This window comes from Mustela erminea, chromosome 9 (assembly GCF_009829155.1).
Source record: "Mustela erminea isolate mMusErm1 chromosome 9, mMusErm1.Pri, whole genome shotgun sequence".
Taxonomy (NCBI): domain Eukaryota; kingdom Metazoa; phylum Chordata; class Mammalia; order Carnivora; family Mustelidae; genus Mustela; species Mustela erminea.
Window position 1 is genome coordinate 112,025,762 of NC_045622.1, and position 18,875 is coordinate 112,044,636.

Sequence of the window (18,875 nt, forward strand, 5' to 3'; positions counted from 1 at the left end):
GACGGCTCCAAAGTCTGCTCCTACCATCATGTGGCTGGAAAAGGGCTGCCCTGCTGGGACTCCGTTCCCCAAACTCCTCTGGGAAGGGCCAGTGACTCGTTCTCCCCCACGGGGTGGAGCGGGGGCCAGGAATGTGTCCCTTCTGGGCTGGCCTTCAGGCCTGCAGGGGGCCGGGCCCCTGTGGACTGGGGGTAAGGTCTAGACCCCCTTCCAAGCCCTAGAGGGAACTTGGAGGCCGGCAGAAGGGAGTGGAGGGTTGGAGACCCGGGTCCCGGTGAGCGAGCAGCCCCCGCGGAAAAAGGGCAGAGCCCCAGAGTGGGAGGCTGCACCTGGGAAGGCGCACACGGCCTGGAAGGGGCATCTCGACCTTGGCCAAGGAAGGACGGAGCATCTCAGGGGCGCGCACGGGTACCCCCCAGTCCCCCACCCTGCAGCCCCACCGGGCAAGTGCCATCCTCCCCACCTCCGTCGGGGGCCACACGCCTTCATTATCCCCGCCCTAATCATCTTCCTCGGCAGCTCGTGAGGGGGTCCCTCTTGCCGCTGGGGGGCCTCTGTTTGCTCAATCCCCCCGCCCGTCCTGCTCCTGCAAACCGGGCTGTGCCGAGTGTGTCCCGTGAGACCCCCAGGCCCCGGTGCTCCGCCATCCCGGGAGTGGGCACAGGAGCCGTGAGGGCACAGGATTCTCTGGCGGGAGCACACGGCGCTAGACTCCTTTCCAGAGCTCCGTGGCGCCGTGAACCACTCCCCTCTGGCGAGGCCCGGGTGCCCCCCAGTGCAGCGCAGCCTTCCTAAACAGTGGTGTCGGCGTGTACCCCCCGCCACCCTGCCCACCCTGACAGTGGAGGGTGGGCAGCCTCCCTTGGGAGACCATGGGCCGAAGAAGCCCCCCGGGTCTGGATACGAGAAGGCCTGGCATGACGGTCCAGGGGCCCCGAGGGCTCTGACCTCAGGCCCCCCTGAGGAGCGCGGCCGCCCCGGCCCCGGCAGGTCTCCTCCACGCGGCTCGCGGGGTGCGAGACCCCCCGGCCGGCCTGCCCGCCCCGGCCCGGGAAGGGGGGTAGTGGCGCTCAGCGTCAACCGGCGCTTTCCTTACAGGTTTATCTTTGAAACCCTAGACAAAACACGGCTTGTGTGGTTTGACTGAAGAGCTCGCACCTCAGGCCCTCGCCGTCCACTAAGACGGCTCCTCAGGAAAGAAAAAATACACTAACCTTAAAATAACCAGTTCCCAGAATAGCAGCTAATGAAGGCTTCTGAAGGGGGCCCTTTGATCAGCCAGAGCCCACGCCTTCGCCTATTTACGGCCTTGTCACTCAAGAGCCAGTCACCGGCGCGGGGAGTGGGGGCGGGGGAGGGGCGGAGGAAAGTGGGGGGGCTCGGAACGGGGCGGGGGGGCAGGGCTGTCCGGGGAGCCCCCCCACGCCCGACTTCTGGTGCAACCAGCCGGAGCTGGCGCTGAGGGGCATGATGGAGCCCAGGGTAGCCCGGTGCCTCCCGAGCAGCCTGCAGACGTGGCCTCCGGCCCGGACACAGCCCCTGACGGCCTCCTGGGAGCGGGAGTCGGGGGAGGCCTGGTCACTGGGGGACAGAGGCGGAGGGAGGACCAGCGTCCCAGGCAGGCAGGGGACAGGGAGGCGCGGATCACGGACTCTGGGGGCTCGAGCGAGGGATTCCAGGGAACGTCCTGTGGGAGCTGAGGGACCCGCAAGGGCTTGCCCGCGCCGGGGGTGTCGGGGCTTGCGAGGCGGCCGTCATCTGCCTGTGTCGGGCACCGCTCAGCAGGCGTTCCCCTGTGGGTTGGGTGCCGGGGCGCCACACGAGAGCGCTCAGCAGCCCCACGGGGTCCCGGAGCAGCTGATGTGCGGCTTGTGAAACCAAGGAAGTGAATTTTAATTGGATTTAAGATAAGCAAATTCAAATTTAAATTTAAATATAGGCCCCCAATTCAGGGATGGGAAAACTTGAAGGATGTTTGGAATGACTTAGGTAAGAGACCCTCCTTTTTTAACTGCACGTTTTGTATCTAAACGCGGACCGAGTAGCTCTTAGGAAACGGCATCCAAACTGAGACGCACGGTGAGTGTGAGACACGCCCAGCATTTGAGCAAACAATGTCGATTGTCCCAACGATTCTTTTCATATTTACTATATACAGAAGTGATAATATTTTCACTCTCCCGGGTTCAATAAGATATAAGGTTAGAGTGAATCTGATCGATTTCTTTGTATCTTTTCAACTATCGCTATTAGGAAATGTTAGGTTGTATCTGTGGTTCCCACTAGATTTCTCCCAGACGACCCCGGCCTAAACTGGGGGTCAGCAAACTTTTCCGTAAGGGGCCAGACTGCAAATATCACAGATGTGGAGGCTGTTCAAGTTCTGAGTTCTGTTTCAGAATTTACTTATTTATTTACTTATTTATTTATTCTTGTTTTTTAATGTGAAAACAGGTCCGGCCTGAGATTTGGCCCTAAGGCCCCAGTTTGCTGGTCCCTAGTCTAGAGGGCCTTGGCTGAACTAGGCCAGTGGGCCTCAGTACAAGTTAGTGGGGGGATTCCCCCCTTTCTGAGGGGTGGGAGGCTGTAGAAGCAGTTCTTTTTCAGTCCAGCCTGCTGAGGACTGGCAGCCCCGCCCAGACCCCCTGGAGCTCCAGCACAAGATCCACTTACGACTGAGACCCCAGGGACCAGCAAAAACCAAACCTGTCACTACCACCCAGTCACTCCCAGAGTTATGGGGGAACATAAGGCAGCAGAGTTGGGGACCAGCATGGGGAGCTGGGACGCTACAGCCAAGAGATGCAGGCTTCCCAGAAAAATCCCGTCTTCAAAATCCTGATTCTGCCCACAGTGCGAGGGTGAGAGCTTGTCTGACTGTGTGCTGGCGAGACACTCACTGGCATGGATGAGCTCCGCGGGAGGTATGGGAGGTCAGAGGCTGGAAGTACAGTGAGAGTGGAAGCCACAGACATAAGACACCTGACGAGCTGAGCAAACACGACTCTCACAGGTGACAGATGGCATCCAAGGCCGGGCCTGCCCAAGGTGGGGAGTCTCGCTGTGCAGACCTACCTGAAGCTGGGACCTTCAAAGGTCTCTGTTCGGTGTGAGGGTTAGTGAGAAATAACCCACTTCCCAAAAAGGCTGTAAAGAGAACCATCTGTGGCTAAGGGCAGTGGAACAATGTTCGCTCCGAGATATTGCCTCCATGCTCAGCTTGGAAGCCCAAACACACCCTTCCTGGGTGTGTTTCTGGAAAACTTTGAGCTTAGAATTTGAAGTCCAACATGGTAGTACCCCCTACATGTATAGCAAAGGAAGGGGGAGCCACAGATCACCCTGAGACCCTCAATTCCACTAGGCCTCAGGAATACCCACAGATAAATTTTAGGACATATACACTTCTGATTTTAAAGAAACAAAACCCTTGGGGCACCTGGGTGGCTCAGTGGGTTAAGAAACAAAACCCTGAAAGGCAATGAAACACCATGAATGAAAACCAGTCAGGAAAAAACAAAGACCAGAGAAGGAGACTCACAAAGAGATAGGAAAATTAATAGAAACAAAATGTAAAAAAACCCCATTCAATGCATTTCAAGATTTTTCAAAGTTTAAATACACAGGTGAAGAGAAAGCCTATTAAAAATGACCAATCAGGTATGAATAAGAGCCAAATAGAAGTTTCATAAATAGAAAAATAATTGAAATTAAAAATTCCCTGGACGGGTTTCACAGCAGATTAGATACAGCTGAAGAAATAATTAGTGAATTGGAAGGTGGACCAGAAGACGTCATCTAGAGGACAGTATACAGAGACAATCTGATTTTAGTACAAGAGGTTAAGGAATGTGGTGGGGAGGGAGAGGGTCTGCCACAGGCCTCATGAAAATTCCAGAAGGAGACCAGGAGCTCATTATCTTTCAGTGTCCAGTAAGATCTGAAGAGCTAACAACAGAGAATAATTCCAAACTCACGTTGGACGTCAAACCACAGATGAAGGGAACTCACCAATTCCAAAGAGAACCAACAAGAGAAACTCCATGCAGACCCTGCAGTGAAAATGCAGAAGACCAGAACCACAGGAGCAATCTACGAAGCGGCCAGAGAGAAGACATGTGCTGCCTTCTGAGAAGGAAGCACTCGGCTTCACCTTTGCTCTCAGGATGAGCCGGATATGCCAAAGAACAGTTGGATAATATTTCCAATGTGCGGAGAGAAAACCATTTTGGTAACTTAGGGCCTGGAACTGTATTCCCAGTGGAAATATTTTTTAAGAATGACAGCAAAAGAAGTCATTAAAAAAAAATAAAATAAAATCGGAGAGATTCTGATTTTTGAGACAGAAATTTTAATAAATACATCAGCTGGGAAAAAAGTGATTCCAGATGTAAGATCTGAGATGAAAAATAAATGATGAGTGACGAAAGAGGTAACATAGGCGAGTACATTTAAACACATATTGATTGTCTGAAGCATTATTATTCATGAATCATTCGGCTAAAAAAATAAACATGAGTGAGCTAAAATATACAACAACAAAGACTGTAAGTCAGCGGGGGAGTGACTGAGTCTAAAGTTTTCTAACGTGCTTTTATTACAGATGTGGGTAAAGTAGCAATTAACTGTTATACATCCATTTAAAACGTTCCGGGTTGACATCTACAAGAATGACAATAGAATATATAACTTCAAAACCAGTAGGAAAAAAAGCAGACTGAGAAATGGTACTCAACCCAACACACGGAGCAAAATAAACATTAAAAATTTTAGTACGAAAGGAAAACACAATATACATTGCAAGAAGTCAATCCAAACAGATTAGAAATTACTTTAAGTATAAATGTGTTAAATGATTAAAAAAAAAACAACCTCTCAGCCATTAAGTGTTTGCAAAAGACATCCAAAATGTGTATAAAGGATTGAAAATAAAAGAATTTAAAAACCAGACACGAAAATCAGAAAAAAAAATCACAAGAAAACTACAGATCAATATCCTTTATGAATATAGATATATTCTTAACAAAATGTTAGCAAACTGAACATGGCAACGTGGACAAGAGACGATCAACCCTGCCCAAGTGGGAAATGCAAAGTTCGTTTAACTCCCCCAAACCGGTTATTACACCACATTAGTAGCATAAGGGATAAAAATCGTTTGACCATGTCAAAAGATGCAGAACGGACATTTGAGAAAATCCAATATCCATTCATGATAAGAACTCTGAAAATGCCAAGAGTGGAAGGAAAAATCCTCAGCCTAATAAAGAGCACGCATGGGAAACCAGCAGCTAACAGCACACTGGACAGGGAGTGACTGAGTGATTTCTCAATTCGTCAGTGCCTGGCTACTTCTAGTCAACATTTCCCTGGGTGTTCAAGGCAGCATAAATGGGCAAGAAAAGAAATTGAAGGCACCTAGACGGGAAGGAAGATGGGAAGGCAGGTGTGCCTTCTTCACACCTGTCGCGATTCTGCATGTTGAAAATCCTAAGGAATCAACAACAATAACAACAAAACTTACTGAAGTTAATAGCAGCAAAGTCACACCTTCCAAGTCTGACATAAAATATTAATAGTATTTTCAGACACTGGTAGTAAACAATGAAAAAATGAAATGAAGGAAACAGTTCCCTTAACAATAGCACCAAAGTCATCAAAAGTTTAGGAGCAAATTTAACAAAAGCTGTGTGAGAACTGTACGCCAAAGATGACATCACTGGAAGAAACTGGAGCAGACCAAGTAAATGGCGTGCGCGAGCTGTACGCATGGGTTAGGAGACTCTGTGGTTAAGACGTCAGATTCTCCCAAATAGGTCCATTCAACACAACCCTATCAAAATCCCGGCTTTCTTCTTTCCTCCCTCTCTCCCACTCTCTCTCTTTCTTCCTTTCGGTTGAAACTGGCAAGATGATTCTACAATTCGTAGAGAAATTCATAGGACTTAGAATGAGCAAAACAATTTAAGAAAGAAAAATACCTTAGAAGACTCATACTACCTGATTTCAAAACATGCTATAAAGCTACAATAATCAAGATGGCGTAACACAGATTTGAGGATGGGCAGACAGACATAACAGACTTGAGAATCCAGAAACAAACCCATATATGTAGGCTCAATTGATTTCTGACAAAGATGCTGCGACAAATCAATGTGGAAAACAGCGTTCTCAACAAACGGTGCCGAGGCCATTGGATATCTATAAGCAAAAAATAAAAAAAATAAAAAGTAAAAGGGCGCCTGGGTGGCTCAGTTGGTTAAGGCCTCTGCCTTCAGCTCAGGTCATGATCTCAGGGTCCTGGGATCGAGCCCTTCATCGGGCTCTCTGCTCAGCAGTGAGCCTGCTTCCCCCCCCACCCCCGCCTGCCTCTCTGCCTTGTGATCTGTGTCTGTCAAATAAATAAAATCTTTAAAAAAAAAAAAAAAGGCTTCATAATATTTCAAAGGACTGATGCCACACAACCAATTTCACTGACAAGTGAGCAATTAGAAAACTCTTAGAATTCTAACAATGACAAAAATCATGCTGGAAAGAGCTGCTGGGATAAACAAGAGGTCATCACGGAGATGAGAAAGGTGTGTAAGCGAGGAGACGTTGGAATTAAATGCTACGTATCAAAACTGGGCGGTGCACTTTAAGTGGTCAATAGATGAAAATGGAGAACCTTAAGGTCACACTTTAGAAATCTAGAAAGTCTAAAAATTAGCAACTGGCACTTAGCTACAGATAATACAGACATTAAAATGATAATGCCAATAAACTGGAAAACGGAGAGGAAACACAGATTCCTAGAATATACAACTGAACAAAACTGACACGAGAACAGATAGAAAACCCACCGTCCTATAGCTGCCATGTCCTTGACTCGGACTGTGAAGTCTTCCCACAAAGAAAGCGCCAGGCCTGGATGGCTTTACCCTTAATGTCACCTAACGTTCAGGAGGGAAGAATTCCAAATCCGATATGAAATATTCTAGAAAGTAGAAAAGGACAGAACGCTTCTGCACTCATTCAGGGAGGTTCATGTAAATTTGACCCCACATCCTGACGAAGACGGTGTGAAAACGGAAAATGAGGTTGTGTATGTATCGCACACAGAAATGTCAGTGCAAACATTCTGAAGAAAACATGAGCAGGTGAGTTTCAGCTGCGTCTAAGAAATAACACAGACTTTGAAGGGCTGGCGGGGCCGGAGTCCACATGGTTAGGTGGACAGTGGTCACAGAGGGAGATGACCAACGCCTAGACCCAGCAGGGAGGCCATGGGGCCAGAGAGATGGGTGAGTGGCATCTAGGTAGCTCTTGGGGGTGAGCAGGGACGGGGCTGTTAGATGACCAGGTCTCAGGCCAGTTGGCAGCTGGGGGAATGGAGGAGTCCCTCTGGGCTGAGGACAGAGCAGGAGGAGCCGTGTCTGGGGCAGACCCCAGGTCCTGGGTAACTGGGCTTATCTGCTACCAGTGAGGGGCAAACGTGTGCTCAGCAGGGGGGTCCAGGGCCAGTGTGCTGTGTGTGTGTTGGGGGTGATCTCCCGGGCTGGGGGCATTCGCGTCCAGGAGAGAGGTGCGCCTGGCCAGGGTTTGAGGACAAGAGACTGTGGAAGGAGTGTCTATGGTGGGGGTGAGGGCCCCGTCCCACCCACGCCCTCTGAACCGGGGCCTGCAAGCCCAGGCCTTCCCTGTGTCCAGCTCTAAGCCGTGAATATTTCCGGCAAAAACAGAGAAGAAAGAAATCCTCCCAGCCCACTGTGCCCCTCATATCAGCAAAAGCAGGACGAGCTGAGCTTGCAAAACACACAGGGCTCAGCATCCACCCTGCAGCCTGTCCTGGGGCCTGAGCTAAGAACATGCACAGGGGTGGGGGCTGGAGCCGCCTTCACGGCTCCCCAGAGAGCCAAGGGGACGCCTGCCGCCCGAGCAGCCCTCGCAGGGCCGGAGGTTGGGCAGGGGTCCATGTTCTCGGGGCTCCCGTTTCAGGTCCTGGTCAGGCCCCTCTGGCCTAGTCTGTGCCGCTGCTCTGGCTGGTGCAGCCCATGGGTTTTCCGGCCTGTCCCGACCCTCCCGGTCCCCAGCGTGGCCCACCCTGCTGCTGCGTGGCCTCTTTTCGAACTGACCTTGAGGTTTCGTGAACATGAAGCACTTTGCGCTCGCCTCCAGCTCTCCACCGCGGCTCCCCACCTGCCTGCGGCCCCTACCGGGACCAGCTCTTCGCCTGACCCGCTGTGTGACCTTGGGACACTGCTCAGCCTCTCTGGGCTCAGTTTCCCCACATGCAAGGAAGCATTTATTGGCGCGAACGAAGGTCCTTCCTTCCCAGAAGGACAACGGGAGGGAGCGTGGCCGCTCCGGGCGTTTTTAACAGAAGCGTGCGGGGAGGGTCTTTTCCTTTCACTGTTAAAGGGCGGCCAGGGGGGCGCAGGCTGTCGGGTGGCAATGCCAGTTCTGCTCGCCACAGCCCTGGAGCGAGGTGGGCCCTCACAGCCAGGCCAGGCCTAGACAGGGGTGCTAGGTGCTCCAGGAACAGGCGGGGGGGGGGCCCTCTGAGGTGGGGGAGGTCCTCTGGCACACAGGAGCTGTGACAAGGGCTCTGGGGAGCGGCAAGTGCCTGGGACCCTTCTCCCCTTCAGGGCCGGGCCTGCACATAAGGGGAGGGGGTTCCTTGCAGGGAAACTGAGGCACCGCTGGACAAGCCGAGCTGGCTTTCCCTGGCAGCTCCCTGCACGTGGACACTCCAGGGCCCTGCTCCTCAGAACTGCTCTGTTCCTGAGAACGGGGGCGAGCAGCGGCACTCCCCAAATACCCTCCGGTCCTTCCGTCCTCTCCAAGCCCGGGTCCCGCAGCTGAGCGCGTGCTCCTGGGACAGGAGTGCCATCCTAGCTGCGGCCAGAGCCGTGCATCCCACAGGAGGGCCAGACTCCTTCCCTGCCCTCGGCCAGCCCAGTGGGGTCAGGGAAGGCCCGGGGCCTCTGGCCGGCTGGCACTGTCCAGGCCTCCTGGGCCCCTGAGGGCCGGTGGCTGCTGGACTTCCTGCCTCTAGCTTCCCGCAGTCAGCAGGACGGCTCTGGGGTTGTTTATGGTCCCAACGGCCCCAGTGATGACTGCGATAATGTGGGGCCTAGGACGGGCCACCGTGCCCTCTGGGCCCGGCGAGGCCCTTTCCCAGGGTCTGTGGCTGAGGGGGCGCAGGCCAGAGCCTCAAGGGACCGCCCGGGCTGCGACACGGCCCGGAGCACCGGCTCGCACGCTACCTGGGAGACTGCGAGCAGCTGGGTTTGGCTCAGACCGAACGGCTCCCTCCCAGCAGAAGGGGACGGAGACAGCACAGACCCCGTCTGCCCGGTCACCCCTCACGGTGCAGTGGTCTCCCCTCTCCTTTTTCACCAAACCTTGTCCCCAGGGGTCAGGGACTCTGGAAGACACTTCGCTTTGTTGTTTAGACAAACGAGGGCGCGTCCGTACTTCTGTATCGTGGAGGCAAGCAGGGCCCCACCGCAGCCCGCCGTGCTGCCCGTGGCCAGCAGGGCCATCCTGGTTGTCGGACCGGCACAGGTGGCTGGATGTCTGCTTCTCCCGCCTGGGCAGGGGCGCTGCTCCAGGAGACCCTGTCCCCAACCCACTGTCATCCCGAGGACACCAGGTTCTAGTCCGAGCTTTAAGGGGTGGCCTGGCCTGAGAAGCAGAGGGCAGAGCCCTAAGAAAACTCGAACACCAGAGCAGGGAGAGGGGAGCGCATCTGGAAGCTAGTGCAACAGGGGCCACTGCCCGGGTGCCCTAGGGCAGGGAGGCCTGTGTTCCCAGGGGCCACCGTGATTCCCATCAGCAGTGGAGGCTGGTCAGCAAAAGCCTGCTTGGCCAGGGTGCCAGGGCTGGGCGAGAAGGTTGGAGAAAGGGGCCCGGGTCTATCTCCTGGCCTACCTCTGCTTCCTCTGCTGTCTAGAAGCTCCCCCCGGGGTGCCTGGCCTGCCACACCGGGGGTGGCCACCAGCCGCTTTGGAGGATAATGCCAGCCCCGAGTCCCTGGTCCCCGGCACTGGAAGAGCCAAGGATACCCTGGCTCCATGGAGGGTCCCCGGGCCTCTGATACCTGCCGCCTGGGGGCGTGACCTCTCCTGCTCTCATCTGCCACCAGGCCATCTGCCCGAGAGCAGGCCAGGTACCAGCCTGGCTGGGGCCTGCACCGCCCGGGGGCCAGACCCTCCAGCAGGCCGGATGTTGGCGTTGTATAGTCTCAGCTGGCCAGGCTGAAAGTGAGGACCCCCGTGGGCACCTGGACAGCGGCCCTCCCTCTCCCGTCCTGGTCCCGTGCCGTGTCAGGCCCCGCGGCCAGCCCAGGCCAAGGCGGACGGTGCCCATGGAGAGGGTGTGATGCTGCGGGCCGCGGGGCCCAGGGAGCCGCACCCCTGCCCCGCCTGCCCAGCGTCAGCGGGGATGGAAGCTGGCCAGAGCCCGGCGTTGCCCGGGAAACCGAACAGCACACACAGGTCCTGCCCGGCGAAACCCGCTATTTTTAGTCTCCCGGCTACTTTCAGATAAAGCCCGTGTAGATGGACGAGCTGTCGGGCACGATAATGGCCCCCTCTGAACCCCAGAGACTTCACAGGGCGGGCCTGAGCCCGAGAAAGACCCCCTCGGCTCCCCAGGACACCCCGGGCAGAGGCTCCCGTGCTGAGAGGCCCGCAGGCCTGCCAGCGGTGGGGGCGTCCCGGTGGCCGAGGGGCCGTGCTTATGCCAAGGACCCACAGGCCCACGTCCCACCTGGAACGCAGCGGGGCCTTGGTCGGCCCGGCGCTCGCCGAGCATGGTCTGCACCCCACATGGAGGGTCCTCGAGCCCACAGGCCCAGCTCCCCGCGACGCACCCCTGTGCCGCTCTCAGCACCTCTGAATTCCCCGAGCGCACACGGCGGCAGCACAGACGAGCCCTGTCCCCTGTGCCCTGGGCAGCCTCAGCTGCTCCCGAGAGGGGCCTCGGGCCACCAGGTGCCACGCGTCAGTAAAGACACCACGTGCCAGAGTCCTACAAACCAGGGCCCTGGGGACCGACATCTGCTTCGAGTGGGGGAGTGGACGTGAGCCCCAGGGTTGGGAGGCCCTGAGCCCAGGCCGGGGTGCAGGGCGGCCCGCACACAGCTCGCGACGCCACTGGGGGGATTAGCGGCGGCTGCGGGTGCCGCCCCGAGGACCGTGACCGTCCCCAGAGCCCACGCAGCCCGAGGACCGTGACCGTGACCAAAGCCCGTGCGGCCCGAGGACTGTGACCGTGACCAGAGCCCGCGCGGCCCAAGGACCGTGGCCATCCCCAGAGCCCGCGTGACCCGGGGCTCTGGTGCCTACCTTGTCTTCCACCCGGTTCAGGCGGGCCCCGACGGTGTTGCTGCCGCGGTCCTTGGACTTCTCTGCGGGGTAGAGCGCCCGAGTCAGGGACGCGGTGCTGGCGGGGGAGGGGCCCAGAGGGAAGGGTGACAGGGGCTGGGGGCGCCATCTAGGGTCAAGGGCCCACATGTGAGCACCTCCACGTTGGGAACCCCGGGAGGCGCAGGAGTGGGCTGGGCGGGGGCTCCCGCGAGGCCCCCGAAACCCGGCCCTGGAGGACGGGGCTGTCCCCGTGGGGGCTGCGGGCGGCGGGCAGGCGCACCCGTGGGACTGGGCCGTGCGGAGGCCACGAGCTGTCGGAGGGGGAGGTTGTGGCGAACCCGCGTTGGGCGAGCCTGTGGGCGCCGTTTCCCCAGTAGCGTGTGCTCACTTCCCGCCTCCGTGTCCCACTTCGGTAACTTGCGCCAGGGGTCAAGGGCTTTCGTTAGCCTTCGTCGTGGGGACGCATCATCCGGCCCCGCTGGCACGGGGACGGTCCGTGCTTATTAGCAACAGGGTCCCGTGGGGTGAGATCTGCTCCTTGCTTTGGCCAGACTCGGAGCTGCCGCATGCAGTGGACCGTGCCACGGCCTAACCCTGGCTTCTATCTGCGCTGGGAGGCCCTGGAACCGCTTAGACCTGTTTCTCCGTGATGCAGCGGCCTGGGACATGCCCACGTTCTGCGCCCCCCGCCCCGGCCCCCTGTGTCCTGCTGGCCTCTCCAGCCGCCCTGCCATCCAGCCCCGCTAAGCCACGGCTCCCACCAGGACTCGGGCTGGGCAACCCACGGGACCGGCCTGGCCTTGTCCTCCCTGGAGGGAGCTGTAGCCCTGGTCCGGGGGATGTGAGGGGTCCGGGGAACACGAGGGGTCAGGGCTGGAGAATGGCTCCCACCAGCTGCTGCTGCTGCTGCCGGCCCCTCGGGTCCCTCTGGGCTGGCTCCTGGCCCCGCATGGGGTCCTGAAGGTCACACTCAGATCTCTGAGGGCCTAGAAAGGCCCCCCGTTTAAAGAGATCCTGTACGAACCAAAGATTCCTTTATAAAGCACATGTCTAGGCCCTTGGCTGGGCGGGGGTGGGGGGGGGTGTCCACCGGCGTGTGGGCCTGTCCTGCACTTCCCAGGCCCTGCTGGCCCGTTCTGATGGGGAGAGGCGGGCGTGGGTGGAGGGGAGGCCGAGGGTCTGGTGCGGGCAGCGTGTCTGGATGAGGAAACTCACCTGAGACAGAGATGAAGAGGGAAGGCTTCCCGATGGACTGGTCCAGCCTGGGAGGGACGGAGGGAGACGGATAGACCGGCTTGTGCTCGGCCCGGGCTCCACACACCCCCACCCAGCCCACCCAGAGTGGACAGGTGAGGTGCCCAGCAGGTCGAAGAACAACTCACCCGTTCTGGGGACACCCACCACTGCCCTGAGCCTGCCACGGTCCTCCTGGGCCCAGAGGCCCGTACTACTTCCGGGGGGTGCTCAGAGGCGAGGGGCAGTGGCAGAGTCCCTCAGCTTCCTCCCGGGGCAAGTGCCCCGGGTCCTGTCATTCCCTTGTAAGAAGCGCAGGCCAGGCACCTCAGCCGCGCTCAGAGAGACCGGCGGGGAACGGGCCTTGCAGGGTGAGGCCCTTGCAGGGTGAGGCCCCATTGCCGAGCTAGGCCGGCTGCACATCTCTCCAGCGGGTTCGCCGTGGTCAGGGGCAGCCTGAGCCTCCGGCTGAGGTCAGGATGGACACAGTGTCCCAGCCATACCCTAGGACACGGGGTGTAGGTTCCCAGGCTAGTCCACTGGAGAGGTACAGCCAGTCTGAGCCTGCGCAGGCCCCGGGGACCGTGGTGTTTCCGTGGGGACAAGCTCTTCCGGGTGGATGCCGGAAGCTGGCGACTCCCACTAGTTAGTGTTCCTGATTCCAGGCCCAGGATGGGGAGGCCTCAGGGGTGCAGCCCAGGGGGCAGGACTCTATGCCGGGCACTGGGTGTGTCCTGGGCAGGCCTGGCCCTCCTGGCTCCCAGGTGGTGTGGTTGGTGTGGGGGTAGCTGGAGGGTGTCCGTGGCTCTGTGGGGGCAGCCGCCCCTGCCCCTCCCCGTGCCCATGCCCCGTCCATCACCCCCCCACCCCGTTCATCTCCCCCCACCCGCGCTCGCATCCGTCATGCCACCCCCCACCCCTGTCCCGCCCCCGTCCACGCACACCCCTGCCCTGCCCTGCCCCTCCCCGCACCCCCCCGTCCACGCACACCCCCGCCCCACCCCCGTGCCCACCTTCTCTGCAGCTCTTTGATGCGCACCATGAGGTTGAGGTGGCCCTGGGAGTACTGCTCGATGACGTCCCGCACGTCATAGGGTTTCCGGGCTTGCTGTAGGCCACAAAGACTGTCACCCCCTGTCCCGCGCCCTGTGCCGCGCCCTGTCCGCCCAGTGCCACCGGTGACAGTGATGCTGCATGGGGCCTCTCGGGGACCTGAGGAGGTCACTGCTGCTGAGCAATGAGCAATGGGGCTGTCCCAGCCCAGGGCACACACAAGGGCCCCCTCGGCCCTGGGGCTGGGTCGCTGGAGCTGGGGGACCTTGGGCTGGCGGCTTGGCCTCTCTAGGCCTTAGCTTCCTGCCCACCCACCACAGGGCCCCATCGCCGCCCCTCTCCAGGTTACCAGGCCCCGTTCTTGGGAGGAACCCATCACGCTGCGGGGCCAGGAGGGGCCGGGCTCTGCGCAGCCACTGTCTTCCCTGCCCCACGCTGAGCCCTGACCCATGCACCATTCTCAGGGCGGGGAAGAGGCCAGCAGAGGCGGCCTCGGGTGATAGCCGCAGCCTGCTGTGCCCGCTCTCTGCGACAGAGCAGCTTGTGGGGCTCCGGGGGGTGCTCCCACGGTGGGCCTGGGGCCACGCAGGGCTGGGCAGCTGACCCCAAGGCCCCTGGGTTTGGTGCCACCTTAGAGCCCGTAAATGCTCAGGTGAGCCCCGCGGGGCTCAGGTGAAACCACCAGAAACCACCACCAAGCGCGAGGCTTCTCACGACGTTGTAGAACCTTAAGCCATGTTTACGGCCCCGTTCCCAGGAGCCCACGGGCCGAGGGTCTCCCCCAGGTCGCAGCAGGCCAGTGGAATGGGCTTTTCCTGGCCCAGAGGCCCTGCACCGATGCAAGCCAGCCAGAGCTGCGTGGGAACACGACCCCTTTATCCAAGGGGCCATGGGTCGCCTGGGCGGGTGAGGCCCCGAGTGGGGCTCAGCAGCACCGGAGTCCGCGTTAGCAACGAGCCTGGGGTCATTGCCTCTTGCCGGGGAGGCCAGCCAGGCGGCATGGCGGAGGAGGCCAGGGCGGAGACCACCAGGAATGGGGCTCAGAGACCCGCCGACTGTCCGGGCTGGGCGTCTGCCCTGGGGTCCCCTGGAGACATGTCTTCCCTGCCGGCAGAGCCTACCCCTCCTTACTCTGGCCCCATCCCCCAAGACTGGGGCTCCCCTAGTCTGATGGCACAGCTGGCCCTGTTTTCCCAGAAACACAGGGTACCCCAGGGTCACCTTCTTCAGATCCTGGACTGTGTTTCTGATGGGCCTAGGGGCTCTGCCAGCCACGTGGGCAACTCGACGGAGTCCTGGCAGCTCCCCTGCTAGGGTTCTGGACTCTGGGAGTTCCACGGCAGACGCCTCCTTCCTCCCAGGGGCCGGGCCCCGAAGTCCAGGCAGTCCCTGTCTCCCCACATGACCTAGCGGGCGGGGCCCCTGGCCCTCACAGGCAACACGCAGCCCCTCTGTGGACCCCAGATGAAGACCCTGAGATGGGGGGTGTGGGATTGGACCCAATCGTGCCCAAAGCACAGCTGCACCCTGCACAGGAAGACTCGTCTCCCTCGGGTCTGCGCTGGGCTCCAGAACCACCTTGTGGGCGATACCCAAGGCCTGTCACGAGACCACGGGGCGGGCACGGGGGAGGACTCGGGGCGGGCCTCCGGCTCCCCGCTCGGTCGGCTGAATGACCGCCATCACAGCAGCATTTAGGTACGGGCTGGGGATAATGTGCCCAGACCTAGGTCTTCCTTCTGGAAGATGGGGCGTGAGCTTCCCTTCTGGAAGAGTCTGAGCTCCTTCTCTGTGTGCCTAGGCCAGTGAGGTCTGGGCTGGGACATGGGCTGCGTTCAGAGCTTGGTGGGGAGTGGGCCTGGCCTGGGGAGGAGGGAGCACACTCCTGGGATGGGCTCCCAGAGAGGCTGGAGAGCATGGACCGTGGTGTGCAGGTGGACGTGGCACCCGAGTGCGTCGGGATCTTGTGTGTGCGCGCGTGTGCCTCTGGGAAGGTGTGAGAGTGTGTGTGAGAGAGAGAGGGAGAGTAGGAGCACGTGCCCGCGCGGGTCTGCGAAACAGGGGTGCTGCCGGACACGGCTCTGGGGTGGGGGGTGGGGGGCGTGTGAGCCCCGCCTCCCTGCGCTCAGAGCCCAGACCACAGAAGGGTCCGTGCCTCCCGGCGGGGCCCCAGGCGCCCTGAGACTTATCTTGGAGCTGCGAGGCCCCTAGGGTCTGGTCCGCACTCCTGGAGGCCTCCGTCAGGGGCGGCCTGGGGCCCCGCCGGAGAAACCATCTCAACTTTCCCTCCAGAGCTCATTTCCTCTGACGGCAGCAGCAGAAGCCTGAGATGAGCCAAGATAATGCAGGGCTGTCCAGACTGACCGACGGTGGACACGGGAGTTCAAGGCAAACTCGAAGGGCTAAGAGCCTCTGGCTCCTCTGGCCAGACACAGGGGCGGCCCCCGGGGCACTTATCGGCCGCAGCGAGGCAGGCGGGGGGCCACCCGCCACGTCGGCAGCCCCTGGGGCTGGGGGGTGGGGTCGGGGTGCAGGCAGACAGACCAACAGGCTGTTGTGGGGGAAGGGAAGGCCTCCCTGACAGCTGGGCCCGCAGACGTCCTCACGGCCAGGCACTCCCTCCAGGCTGCTCCCCCGGGGGTCCCTCCTCCCTGTGGAACGTCGCCACTGGCAACACGGCCCAGCTGGTGAGGCTGAGGCCGCCCCGGTCCCCTGCCTTGCTCGAGAGCCTCGGTGCCTCACTGGGACACACAAGGAGGCTCTCGGAACATGTCCATTCAAAGGCCCCCACCAGCTTTGTTTGGGGGCCCCAAGGGTCCTGGGCACAGATGTGGGGCAGAAAGCAGAGAAGGTAGGGTGGCCCGGCCTTCTTCTGGGGGCCACTTGCAGGGCCCTGACCTGTGTCCTGCAGCAGGAAAGGGGGCCCCAGCCTAGAAGGAAGTAGGGGGTCCCTGCTGATACCCCCAGGCAGTTTCTTGCCTGCCTTTCGGGGATGGGGTAATCCCCAAATCAGCTCTCACTGCAGTGGGCATCCATTTACCAAGGACAAACTCTGTCCCAAGCTGGAAGCTGCCCACGTGACACTAGAACTGGGCAGTCAGAGCCTCAAGTTTTTGCCTGCTGTGCTGGGGGCCCCTAAACCCAGCAAGCCCACTGCCCACCCTGCATAGCCTCCCCCCAGCCCCGTCTTGTAGGGCCCTGCTTGGGAGACTCAGCTGCCTGCTTCTCGGGTGGGGGCCATCCCCATTTTAGAAGATTCTCCACTGACCCTCCCCCTGCTCTACCCGTTTGATGTCTGGGGTCTTCGCTGTCACCGCCAGGCTGCTGGCCAGTAAGGGGGCTACATCCCGGCCCTTCCCAGGACCTCCCCTGTGCTGCCCAGAGCAGTCCCCTGCAGGAGCTCTGTGCCCCTTCCCCACCCAGAGGTGCTGGTGCTGCTGGGAGGTGGGCCCCTCCTCCTCCCGCACCCTTCAGCAACCTGCCTCTCACGCTTCCCCTCTGTGGGAAGGAAGCCAGGGCCACCGGCTTCAGATACTCTCCACCTCTGGGGCCATCACGTCTTCCCCAGGATCTTGCCAGGCAGACCTCCGGCTGCCAGCCAAGAATGGCACTTACGATGCCTCGTGTGTTTGGGCAACGAGAAGTCCCAAACCCTAGCGGGACCCTTTGTGTGACTCGTCCCCGTTTGGCGGTGAGCAGCCTCCCTGTCCGGGAGTGTCGGGCACACGGGCAGCAGAGCGCCGCCAAGGGAGGGTGTGCGCGGGCTGCCCGAGCCCGGCCGGCTGCGAGCCCTGGGGCTGCGTGTGACACGCGTCGGGCTGGCGGAGCACAGTCGCCGGGTCTTCTGGAAGGAGAATGGGCACACCTGAGGGTCCCTGTTTCTGCGGTCCACATGCTCTCAGAGAGGAGGCTGAGCCAGGGACCTCCTCAGACCAGGGACTGTCCGCACAGCCGAAGGAAGGAGCTGAGCCTGCTACCGGCTGGCTTTCTCTGGGGCCCTTTGGCTCCAGGGGCTCCGAGGGGCGGCTGCCGCAAGCCTGGCCCTGGAGGGAAGGGGATGGGCAAGGGCGCCCCTCTGGCTCCGGCCCCAACGGAGGAGCCCTTCATCTCTCTGGAAAGGCAGCCCCCCTGGGGTGCCAGGCTACCCTTCTGTTCCGACCCCACGGGGGCGGGGGGAAGAGCAGGGCCAAGAGCACTGGCTCCTGGGGGCTCCCGGGGACAGGGCTCTGGGGTCGGGGAGACCCGACTTCCCACGCAGGTGGTGTGGGACTCAGCACCTCTATCACTCCTGCGTCATCTGCCAGTCAGTTTGGGGAGAGGAGGGTGAGTCCCCGAGGCTCTGTGTGCGTCCAGCTGTAGGCTGGACCTCAGCGCAGAGTCTTTTCAGGGGCACGCTGTCTTACAGAAGAAAGCGAAGTTGTTTCGGGGTATTTGGTGAGGGAAGGGTCAGGTCTGGGGTGTGGCGGGGTACGGAGGCCTTGTAGCCTTTGCTGTGAGTGAGAGAGGAGCTTCTGGGCCAGGGTGGGAGGGCTCAGTGTAGGACTCACCTGGAATTTCTTCTTGGCTACAAAGTACTGCATTCGCCGAATGACCTTGATGGTGGCCCGGTGGTGTTCTCGCAGCCTTCGGGGGAGAAGGGAGAAGAGGTGTGAGTGGCCCCTGTGGCCCTCATCCTGTGCCCAGCACCTCAGACACTTGGCGCCTTCCCAAGTGTCTCCCCTCTTAAGTGCCTTCTAGAAACCTAGATCCTTCTAGAAACAAAGATCCTTCTAGAAACATAAAAATAGGAAACATGACTGATAATGTGTGTAGAAAAAGCCTAGAAGGAAACAGATGCACGTGAGAGGGGTGGGGCTTTGGCTGCCGAGAACTGCACGTGACCAGGCCTCCGCCAGGAAGAGTGCGCTGTCCTGCGGCTTGCACACGCCACGGGCAAACCAAAATGATCTCTAGGGACATAGTATCACGGAGCCTTTATGTATTTTTACACTGAGAAGTCGGAGAGGCAAGGGAAAAAAGAGACCACAGAAACAGATCTTGAGGTGCGGCGGATTCAGCGGCTCCGAAGCTTGGAGCTCCTCTGTCAGGAGAGAGAGTTGGTTTTCCCGCTACTTGAATTTGGGCTGACCTTGACACTTGCTCTGGAAAAAGAATGCTGGGAAGTCACACCGTGTATAACTGATGTGCTCTTGGAATGTGGCCGCATGGTCCAGCCTGAGCTGGGTGGCTGGAGAG

The 18,875-nt window shown here is 59.4% G+C and overlaps 1 protein-coding gene across 5 annotated transcripts in view; it reads right to left on the reverse strand.

Annotated features, from left to right (window-relative positions):
• The window catches only part of KCNQ1 (potassium voltage-gated channel subfamily Q member 1), a 307,863-nt gene that overhangs the window by 55,824 nt on the left and 233,164 nt on the right, over positions 1–18,875 (reverse strand). For all 5 annotated transcript variants that reach the window (XM_032358151.1, XM_032358152.1, XM_032358147.1 and 2 more), the window contains exons 12-15: positions 18,188–18,263; positions 13,601–13,695; positions 12,570–12,616; positions 11,334–11,395 (exon numbers count right to left, since the gene is read on the reverse strand). In XM_032358151.1, the coding sequence (XP_032214042.1) occupies positions 11,334–11,395; positions 12,570–12,616; positions 13,601–13,695; positions 18,188–18,263 (280 nt within the window). The remainder of the gene's footprint in view (positions 1–11,333; positions 11,396–12,569; positions 12,617–13,600; positions 13,696–18,187; positions 18,264–18,875) is intronic.